The sequence below is a fragment of the Choristoneura fumiferana genome, chromosome 27 (genome assembly GCF_025370935.1).
Source record: "Choristoneura fumiferana chromosome 27, NRCan_CFum_1, whole genome shotgun sequence".
NCBI classification, from domain to species: domain Eukaryota; kingdom Metazoa; phylum Arthropoda; class Insecta; order Lepidoptera; family Tortricidae; genus Choristoneura; species Choristoneura fumiferana.
The window spans coordinates 606,188-618,131 of NC_133498.1; the positions used below are offsets into that span (position 1 = coordinate 606,188).

The window sequence follows — 11,944 nt, forward strand, 5'->3', positions numbered from 1 at the left end:
AGCACGCAGCACGAAATGCTGAGGACCTGGGTTCGATTCCCAGCGCTGGTCTCTTTTTCTGGTTTTTCTGTGCATCCATGTTTCAGTTTGTATTTTCGATATGATGTGTTATTGTTGCAGATAAAGGACCAGATGTCCCAACTGAACACCCAGGATAAGGATAGGACGGGCAACGGGCTGCTTGGCAGCGCCCCTGTGGGCGCTTACAACGGGAGGATGGGGTGCGTACGACCTTTTTATACTCGTACAGTCACCTGCATTAATATCTGCCACAGCGGAGCGTGCAAAAATATCTGACACGTCCTTCCGGCCCTATAAATAGAGTCGTAGCAGATATTTATCACGCTTGTTTTTTTTTTTTTTTTTTTTTCATGGTATAGGGGGCAAACGAGCAGGCGGATCGCCTGATGGTAAGCGATTACCGTCGCCCATAGACACCTGCAACACCAGAAGAGTCACAAGTGCGTTGCCGGCCTCTAAGGTAGGAGTACGCTCTTTTCTTGAAAACTTGAAAGTCATATCGGTCCGGGAATACCGCAGGCGATAGCACAGGAGGCGCAGGAGGTGTGTCAGATATTGGTGCTGGTGACTGTACCTATTACGGATAGAAATAACGTAACACCGTTTTTAACCCCCGACGCAAAAAGAGGGGTCTGATAAGTTAGACCGCTATGTGCGTCTGTGGCACCGTAGCTCTTAAACGGGTGGACCGATTTGAATGCAGTTTTTTTTTTATTTGAAAGCAAAGCAAGTTCAGCCGTTTTTGAGATATTGAACTGACTTTCCGTAATTCCACTCTCCTGTGGCCCGGCGGAAGACCAGTGCTGGTTTTCAACCAGCGATATGCTTAGCCGGGACCTTTTTATAGCGGCAACATTTCCTATTGTTATTTTTACTTATTATGTGTCATTGCTGTTATAAATAAATTATTATCTTTCTTTCTTTCTTTCTTTCACTGTTGCGGGAGGTTTTTAAGTATGGCTTTCAAAGTCTGTTATTACGGGCGTGAAAACAAAGTTTAGATTAAAATCATGTTTAATACACCTTAAAACCGTACCATAAAAATATCGAGCATGCCACAGTGTTGCATAGTCCCCGTTTTGTTCGGAAAAAAGGGAGGACAAAGGTTTCCGAAAGACAAAACTGTCTCAAAACACAGACATTCATTGCCCCGGAACGCATATTTGTCATAATTAATTTCAGATATTGCAAAATATTCACAAAATTATTCTAATTATAAATAAACCCGCGTAGCTCACCCAAAAACTATGAGATTTGACATTTCGGAGACCTCACGCTACACTAGCGCCTCTAGCGGCGAATCCATGCGCGATAGCCCTCATTCTGATGTAGTGTGTTTTTTATATCAATAAATGTTGTGAGTTTGAGTTTGGACACTCGTACTCAGCCAACAATTCCCTACTTCTATGCCACGACAATATTCTATATTACGCAGTCGGGGACATATCTTTTTTATCAGGCCGCTTGTAGACAGACGTCCGTTGATTTCACCGGATAACGGACCGTTTTTTTGCCGGAGTTGCGGTGTTTTATGGCTGGGTGACAATATTTACCGCCACGGATAATACCGACATGGAAATACCGACCCGATATTTCGTGTACACGCTCGTACAAACTGGTGTCAAACTGACAAGAGTTTCCATGGGCGTGTCACAAAATATCATGTCGGTATTGTACACTCGAGAGCAAAAGTTTCGGGTCACTAACATTTACTTCAATATCTGGAAAACGAATAAAGCTATCGTATTGAAATAAATTGAACCTTATAGACAATTTAATGTTACTAAAATAAAATGCATAACATTTATTACTGATCATTTGTTTTATTTTGTTTAAAACGACAAATTAAAAATGGCGTCAATTTGCTTGCAAAACCAAAACTGAAAACATTTAAGATTTTATATTTACAAGTAGTTTTAACGCAGTTTAGTACTTGGTATTACCCCCACGTGCTGTCTGCACTGCTGCAATGCGATTCGCCATGCTGTACACCAAGTTTCTGAAACACTGTTGGGGAATGTTTTCCCATTCCTCTACCAAAGCATGTTTCAAGTCACGAAGCGCAATTGAAGGAGGATCTCGCTGTCTCACACGTCGTCCGAGCTCGTCCCAGGCGTGCTCGATCGGGTTAAGGTCGGGGCTACGTGCTGGCCACTCCATGGGACGAATATTCACCTCATCGAGGTAGGTTTCCACTACAAGAGCAGTGTGGGGATGGGCGTTATCGTGCATAAAGATAGCATTTTCACCGAGTCTTGCCATAAATGGACCGACGTGGTCGGTAAGGATTTCATCCACGTATCTTACGCCATTAAGAGTACCATTTTCGATCAGTACTAGCTCTGTTCGGCTTTCCGCAGAAATTCCAGCCCAGACGAGAACCGAACCACCACCTTATGCCACCTTTTCTTCAATACAGGCTTGCATTAATCATTCTCCTGGTCTTTTGTATACCTTTGCCCTTCCGTCGTTTTTATACAGCATAAATTTTGATTCGTCCGAGAATGTGACATTTGACCAATTTTCAATCGCCCAATCTGAATGTTCGCGTGCATAAATTTGTCTTGCTATACGATGGTGCCGCTCGAGTTCCGGACCATTTGCGGGTCTAAATGGTTTCAAATTACCTTCAGCAAGTCGCCGTCTTACAGTCCAAGCACTAGGGTTGCTTCCACCAAGCCCTAAAAAATGTTGAGTCAGTGCTGTTCCCGTAAGAAATCGATTTCGCAGCATAGTGTTAACTGGATATCGATCTTCCCGTTCCGTTAAACACCTGGGTCTGCCTGTTATTGGTCTGCGTAGGTTCAAATCAGTTTCTAGAAACCGCTGGCGAACATGCTGGACTGTAGACAACGATACACCGACTATTCTTGCAGTTTCTCGCTGACTTGTCCCAATTTCCAGCAGCGTGAGGATTTTCGTTCATTCCTCGGGTGTGAGTGACATAATTACTACTTTGATAATGACTATTGGATACTTGGGGCACTTCTTATAAACACATTTTATGACAGAACAAAAACAAAAGCAAAGACAGTTGCGAAAATTAGAAGTTCTAATTTGAGAAAAAAGCGATCATTTTGTTTATAACTTTTTTAATGGCATTACTTCACGTCAACCAATAAGTTTTTATACGTGTAATGAAGGATTATTAAATTGTCTATAAGGTTCAATTTATTTCAATACGATAGCTTTATTCGTTTTCAAGATATTGAAGTAAATGTTAGTGACCCGAAACTTTTGCTCTCGAGTGTATGTCCGGCAAATAGTGTCGACCTTATGGTTTACAATGAATGTGTGTACGTCGTGTTTACAAAAATATGTAAACACGACTTTATGCACATAGCATTAGGGCCGTGTATACATATTTTTGCAACTTTGGCCGTGTCGATATCTTTGCCCTTGACTGTACATGCACCGGACACGTCCTGTCCGGCCACTTAGACATACAATACCGCAAGTCCGGAAAAAAAACGGTCCGTTGTCCGGTGAAACAACGGACGTCTACAAGCGGCCTAAGACATTGTTTCGTCTGTGTGGCAGGAGACCTTTGAATGATGAAACTCAGCTCACGTCGGCTGCTCGCGCCATCGTCAACTCTATACGCAGCATGCAGGCTAATACTTGTAAGTATTAAGATGATTTTCCACCGGCGAGGCGAGACGAGACGAGGCGAGGCGAGACGAGAATTTGTATGGCGGCGCCCGCGGCGGCTCGCGGCGGGCGCGCGAGAATGCATACAAATTTCAATTCTCGTCTCGCCTCGTCTCGTCTCGCCTTGCCGGTGGAAAATCACCATTACACTTTTCTTATTCTACATTTTTGACTCTTTAGTAAACTAATTACACAATAGGACCATTCTAACAAGTGATTTCTATGGTCTGGTGATGGAAGAGTTCGACAGTTTTTTTTTATATGATAAGAGGAAAACGAGCAGGAGGGTCACCTGATGCAAAGCAATCACCGCCGCCCATAGACATCCATAACATACTTTGAGTTTGGCCCTTTGATAATCTTACCAATAAAGCGTGTTTTTTTTTACTATTATTATTTTCCACAGATCAGCACGAAACCCGAAGACAATACAGCGATGCTGGCGGCTACAGGGAGAGAGAGAGACGGCGCGACGAGCGAGACGACAAGCGACGCCCGCCGCTGCCGCGACAGGTCACAGATGTCAGTCGTTATTTTATTTATTTACTTTACTAGTATTTATTTGTCAAGAAAAAAGTATATCGTTACAGTTAAAAAAATCAGCGCTGTAACATTCAAATTATACAAAAATAAAAAACACACAAAAAGACATCCAAAAAATGATGGTTTTTTACATAAATGTTTATTTTCTGAATTACTATTTTAACGGTTGTCTATTTGTCCCCAGCTGGCTCCGGGGAACTGGTGCCGACGCTCCCCCGGCCCGATCCACCCAGGCAAGTCTCCCCCTTTTTACAGGATTTTGTTCAAACCACAATATTATACAGGTTGTTTCTAAAACTGGGGCTTTAAAGGCAAGTTTAGATTCTCGACTCGCATTACTAAGGGGCCATCCATAAAGTGCGTCACACCAATTTTGACCATTTATAAAGTACGTCACACCAATTTTGAACGTTTAAAGTACGTTACACACTTTTGAACGTTTATAAAGTACGTTACACCAATTTTGAACGTTTATAAAGTACGTCACACCAATTTTGAACGTTTATAAAGTACGTCACACCAATATTGAACGTTTATAAAGTACGTTACACCAATTTCAAACGTTTATAAAGTACGTCACACAAATTTGAACGTTTATAAAGTACGTCACACCAATTTTGAACGTTTATAAAGTACGTCACATCAATTTTGACTATTTAAGCTACTTTTTATCCCGATATTCCCACGGGATAGGGATAAAATCTCGAAATAACAACCGCTGGGCTTAGAGTCATGAAATTTTGGATAGTTGTTCTTAACACAACCTCAATGAAAACCACAATCTAAATTTTGGGAATTCCCAGGGGAATTTTGTTAAATCCCGGAATTAACTACCAGATTAAATAGTTTAAGAGTGCGAAGCCGCGGGTAAACTCTAGTTTTATATGAAGCTATTCACACTAGACCGACACGATTTTCTATAGAAACGACTGACATCCGACACCCGATAAGTGGAACAGGCTCTTAGATACTTTTATTCTGCATCTTTAAAAGTAGCTTAGTTATGCGAGAGACACCCTGTATAATAATCATTAATAAAAATTAAATCAAAATCAAAAACTAAATTAAAATAAGAAATGTAAATTAATAAATTTTAGTGAAATTAATTTTGTACATTTTTGTCCACAGCACTGAACCACCCGCGGCGGCCGCACCCAGACACGAGAAACGCCAGGCGCTAAACATATCTTAGAGCTACGACATAATGACATAACATACAGACGTACATACATTATGCACTATTACTAACGCATATACTCGGGGCGATATAGTAAATTATTATTGCTACGTCGCGGACACGGAGCTCTCATGTGCGAAACAGCTATTTGCGCGACATATAAGATTGACGTATTTGCAAGTTTTGTACAATTTTGGATTGTATATTATTTAGAAATTATGTGCATAATTGGTTAGCAATAGTGTATAGTGAACATCTGTGTGTTCAAAATAAGCAATAGCACTGTTAACTTGTATTGACCTGGCCAACCGTGGCAAATATAAAAAAAAACATTCTTTGATTTTACTTACACTTTTAAAAGAACTGGATGAATCTTTTTTTATGAATTAACAGTTCTTTAATCGTTTAATTTTAATTAATCTAAAAACAGTCACTAACCATCATAATTAAATTAATACCACATAATAAATAAGCAATGGATAAACATAATTAAATGCATACTAAACGTTCAAGACTCGAGAACAAACATTCGTATTTTTCATACAAATAAATGCCTCGACCGGGGATCGAACCCGAGACCTCAAGCTTTAGGCAGCGTTCCCACCATAGATGAGGATGCGATGCGAGGAATGTGTTTCTCATAAACCAATAGAAATGCTTCATTTACCTAACCACGCTTCACCGGGCTGTTTCCACTAGAGCTGCGCTGAGCGATAGAGGTGAGACGTACTAGGCAAAATGCGGACTGAGGCTTGCGAGTACGCGTCCACAAAAAGACTAGATCCAAAGACTAGGTCCACAAGTATCTACGAGTACTTAACTCAAATGACTCATTGCGTAAACATAATGATGCGTATACACCGTAATAGTTTTAATAGTTTTACGAATATCGAACTACCGAATTCTACGTCACAGTTCAGTCTTCACACTTCATATTTTTTTAATTTTAACTTATATTAAATACCGACTAAAAACTTCCCTTCATACTTAATACAGGCTTAGGATTGTCAGCAATTTATATAAAATTTTCATTTAAAAAGTGTACATAAATGCTAGTTTTCAAGTTGGCGCAACGTTGTCAGTCGCCGTACCTACTCCTAAATACTCGTACGCTAAAAGAATCGCGGGCGGGAACGCGTACTCACGCGTCCAAGCCAAAACCTATTCCAGTAAATACGTCTCACCTCTACTGAGCGAGGATAGGTCAATGAAGCGTTCCTATTGGCTCACGACAAACACATTCCTCTCCTCGCACATCTCTGATGGAAACGCAGACTTATAGTCAGCTTCTCTAACCTCTGGGCTATCTAATAAAATAATGTATATAATAAATAAATATTAATTTTATCATAGAATAACTCTAGAAACAAATTCAAGTGAGTAGAAAGTGAATTACATAAGTAGTTAATTTTTTAAGCAACCGTGCATAAACACATGTTCAACGGCCGTCTAAGTTTAATCAAAGAATGTTTCAAAGCTCTATGTCGAAGGGACTCGCTGCCAGCAAAGATCTCACTTGAAAAGGAACTAGTCATTTTTAAATCTAAATAAATTTCATAGACTATAGTGGTGGTTTTTTTATATTATTTATTCCTAGGCAGCAAGCGATCCTTTGGCGGCGGATGTCCAGTCCATATAAAGAATTATTAACATGGTTTACTCATGAATGAGAAGAGCAGTTATGTGTTTAAATAACCCAGCTACGCAGTAGTATTGGGCTGCTGACATTACTTTAAATAAAGTGATATAATTCCGTACTTTATAGGCATGTCAAAATATACGCTGGAGTCCTGTTTTTATGTAAAATGTACGCAATTTATATTCAAATCGCATCAAAAAATTATTTCGTATATAAAAAATCCATAGTGTTAGATTACAAGTACAATATTGTCCGTTATTTATTAAGTATATTGATTGGGACCCCATTGAGTTTTTAATTTTACTAAATTTTGTAGCGACATTTTGAAATTTCAATTGTCTTGTTCCTGAGATTCAGCCCTGTGATGGCCAGGCGGACGGACGGACGGATCTCCATACCAAATTTCATCTAAATTCAGTCTAAGCTTAACCATTTTTTTATGTATAAAGGCAAACCATAGTGACAGTCATAGTGTCAAATATATGTATACTTACATCGACCTTATGGTTAGTGGCGTAAAGGTGTGAAGATATTTTTGATGTCTCCCAACAGCAGATACATTTGACCAACTTACATTCTACACTATATTCTATTTGTTCTAACATGATTCAAATGACAGATGCCATACTGACGGAACTAGAGTCCCTCCTACTGTTACGCAAACTATCGATACTTTAGCATGTACCATCAGCCAAATAAATGGTCTATCATTTTTAAACAAGTTCCTATCAAATGAATATGTCCCTAAAGTCAACTTGCAAGTTGACAGACACGTCTATTGGCATTATTGTTTTGTGACATGCAAACGATTATCAACTTTAGGGTGGTAGACCACATATTTGGCTGATGGTACCTAGTGCTAAAAGTGACAATAAGCATACTTGTTTAAACGTTACGCTATCGAATCATTGATCAAACTGAAAGTCTTATTTGAATTTTTAAAATATAATTTATTCAACACGGAGTGTCACTTTCCGACTCTGACGAACAATCTTGCAAATTAATAATAAGCTCGTTTTTTTACCGATAACCACTGATGTATTAAACTGTAGATACACATTGCCAAACAAAATCCCCATCAAAGAATGTCCGAACTATTTATTTGTTTGTGTAACAAATAAAATCATCACCCACACAAATTAATTAAAAGAATACATGACGAAATTTGAACCTAGTCTTTACTAAGTTACAGCTGAATTTCGCTAGCGGCCATATTCCACAATTAATAAAAATATTTACGTGTGCGTAGAAACACTGATCCCACCACACAAACAAATAGAAAGAATACGTGACGAAATTTGAACCTAGTCTTTACTCTATTACAGTTCAATTTCGCTAGCGGCAAAACTCCACAACGCTTGACACTTGACAGCTAACTCCACAATTTCACATACGCATGCTCGAATATGAATGTAAGCCTTATCAGAAAAGGCAGAGGGATTAATTTCACTTGCTACATTGAAGGCGACGTTGCAAGATTGCTTGGATGAGTTTGACGTTTCTTAAGACGGACGACTTTAGGTTGTAGAACAAAGAATGCATTCGGACTTTCGGAGAGGACTTTCGTAATAAAAAGTTTTTGTCAATTAAATTAAAAAAAAAAAGGTAACTTTTAAGCTAATTTTCTTTAGTCCAAATGTTTACCGTTTTCGAGATAATCTATATACAGCCGGATTAAGACTATTTGATGCCTTAAGCAATGCACGCCTATGCCCCCCCCCCCCCTTATCGATATTTAAATAAATATTTATTACGACGAAATATTATATTTATGAAAGACGATAGAGATTATGGGGGGGCACGAGCGCGCGGATTTTCAAACAGCCTTACCTTTTATGTGCTAACAAAAAAATGTTTGGTGCTGTTTATGGTGCCCCCAAGACTTGATGCCCTAAGCAATCGCTTAATTTGCTTATTGGCTAATCCGGCACTGTCTATATATATATAATTAAAATAATAAACTGACTAACTGACTGTTGATATATCAACGAACAGCCCAAAACGCTGCACCTAGACCTACTTTATGCCCTGGTTACCGAAGTACTCGTCAAGACGACAAACGAGTCCAAACTCGATGTGGTCGTGTCGTTTATCACAGAGTTCCTATGGTCACCCGCTAGCTTTATCATCAGATCAACTCCATGTTATAATAATATTGCATTGTCATCGGATTTAATTATACATGCGTGTAAAATTTCAGCTCAATCGGTTGAAGATATCCACTTCAAATTTGAGTTGAAAGATTCCACCCGAGCAAACATAGTTACATTACACTGCAAATAAATATAATGCTTGTAATAAGTTTTTGTTAAAAATTTAATTTTTAATACAAGCTTTTTTTGCCGAATGTACTTTTTGTTGACTGTACTTGAATTGTCGTCTAAACTACATATCTATACCAAATTTCAAGTCGGTACTATTAACTATGACAAAACCACCAAGTTGTCACTACCAGATTATTGTATTGTCACCAAATTTACATAAGTATGCCAAATTTCAAGTCGATCGGACCACTGGAAGTGGGTCAAATTTAGCTTCCAAGATTTGACCCAAACAAACAATAAATAAATAAATAAGCAAACAGGGCAAGCTACAGAAAAGCTTCTAAAAATATCGCCGAAATGTAAGCACTATTATAGATTAATACGGTGTCGATTTGGCGAGCGCTTTATCAAAGTTGGCTTCATTGAGGTTTGTGGTTCATAAATTGCTTTATTAATTTTGCACAAAAACGAATAAACCACACAGTCAGACAGTCAGTACATTATATTATCGAAGCTTTTATAAAACATAATTAAAATCGCAAACTTCAAGGTAAATATTCAAACGACATTGCTACCCGTTGCTAGGCGACTCGGTAAATAAAATAGAGTGACGGCAACTCCACTACACTTTTGTTCCATGTTCTGTTGTTTATCTGTTTCGTTTTACTGATATGCTTTCCTGTGCGTGTGACAAAGACAAGGCATTTGTCAATGTTGTGGAATTCTGGCAACGTTTATCTTTTAATTAGCAATTTAGAAATGGCTTTAAAATTAATTTAAATCAATATTTCTCTCTGATTATTAGAATTTAATAGAAAAAAACAACAAATACTCGCTGAAAGTATGATATTCCATCAGATTTGTTCCGTTTTCGCGAGTGATTTTTGCACTTTTTAAAGACGCACGTGGGCATCGTTACGCTTGCACTGACAACAACGTACTGAGAAAAAAGAAGGCCACATTTACCAAAGTGGCGCTCATTTGGCTCGGACATATTCGGACGCGCGACCGTGGATCTACAGTTTAATACATCAGTGCCGATAACCCTCGCCTCTAGCAATACGGTATTTGACTATTTTGTATATGTTTTATAAATTAAAACTACACAATACCTGTTATCGAATAGAAAAACAATTTTTAAGCTACCTTTACAAATACCAAGTTATAAAGGTTTGAAAATCAAGATTAGACAAAGAATGACATGCTGGCATGTGACGTCACACGCCAGTACCGTCATACTTGCTGCATAGAGAAAAGCGTTTGAGAAAGAGACAGGTATATAGATTTTTCAAAAAATCACTATAAATCCAATTTTCAACAGATTTCAATTTTCTCTTCGCTAAACACTATCGGTTTATCTATATTTTCATAATAATATTAAGATATGGCAAAATCCACCACTGTCGTCAGTCCACCAGGTGGACTGACGACATCGTGAGAGTAGCGGGAAACCGGTGGATGCAAGTGGCAAGTTGTCGTTCATTGTGGCGTTCTAAGGGGGAGGCCTTTGTCCAGCAGTGGACGTCTTCGGGCTGATGATGATGATGATGATGATGGCAAAATCAGGAGTTGTCAAATACCGTATTGCGGTCTGTTAAAACAATATTGTAAAGGCGTTCATTAAAGAAAGTAAGTTAATATAACACAGTTGCTACACAGTAACTAATACTTATATCTTCATTGTTCAACCTTTTCGCCGCCACGTCAAATTCAAAAGACATCACCCATACGCCAGGCTACTGCATTGCAATGTCTGATATTGAACCTTAACACAATTTAACGAAGGTTGCTTTTTCATTAAAGTAACTTAACAATTTGTCAGCGAATTTGAGTTCAAATATTGTAACAATCAGCAGTTTTAATGTGCTGTTTCAAGCATTATATGATTATATCTCTGTTGGAAAAAAAACAGAAAATTAGTACCGCCTTACAAAGTTACATAATCATCATGTGTCATTTGAATCATGTTAGAAAAAAAGAGTATGCATAGCATAATTATGTTATCAAATTGCCTAAATCTAATACATCAATAGTTACCAACCTAGTCAATCAATACTTAGTTTTGTATGTTTCTTGTAAAGGCAAATCCCAAAATGAGAGTTGTTAAATGTAAAATAATGTTAAGTTTAATAATGAATTTGAAGTGAGGGTATAAATACAAAATTACCTATTACTTCATACAGAATATATTTCGGACGCGATAAGCAGTTGCTTTGTTTTTTAAACACATACTTGTGTCAGAAACGTTCATGAAGATCCTATAGTAGACTTTATCTGATCATACAATTTTGTCGTATTTTTATTTTTATAATATGATCTGGCTCCTGTACTACAAAAATAATAAGTGCTACAATTGACAATTATTGACTTTCTTGTACAATAAAGCGAGGATTGTGAACCTTTAGTTTTCTAGAATGGTCCATATTATATTTTAAATCGATGTAGACTTTTAATGTTGCTCACTCCTGAAGATAGATTTTTTTTTCGCTTTCCATTTTTTGTAAAAATAAATTTTAAACTAAAGTTTCAACGCCGTGTAACCAAAACCACACGTTTGGTGTGATTAATAGGTTTTATGCCTTGGTCTGTGTGATATAAAAAAGAGGTCGGATTGACAGCTGTCAGTTGTCAAATGTTGCCGTACGTACG

At 38.1% G+C, this 11,944-nt stretch overlaps 1 protein-coding gene across 1 annotated transcript in view; it reads left to right on the forward strand.

Annotated features, from left to right (window-relative positions):
- Positions 1-8,751, forward strand: part of LOC141443212 (uncharacterized) — a 65,970-nt gene extending 57,219 nt beyond the window's left edge. The window contains exons 23-27 of the mRNA XM_074108422.1: positions 121-221; positions 3,562-3,644; positions 4,079-4,194; positions 4,400-4,448; positions 5,344-8,751. Of these exons, the coding sequence (XP_073964523.1) occupies positions 121-221; positions 3,562-3,644; positions 4,079-4,194; positions 4,400-4,448; positions 5,344-5,396 (402 nt within the window). The 3' untranslated portion in view covers positions 5,397-8,751. The remainder of the gene's footprint in view (positions 1-120; positions 222-3,561; positions 3,645-4,078; positions 4,195-4,399; positions 4,449-5,343) is intronic.
- The last annotated feature ends 3,193 nt before the right edge of the window (positions 8,752-11,944 follow it).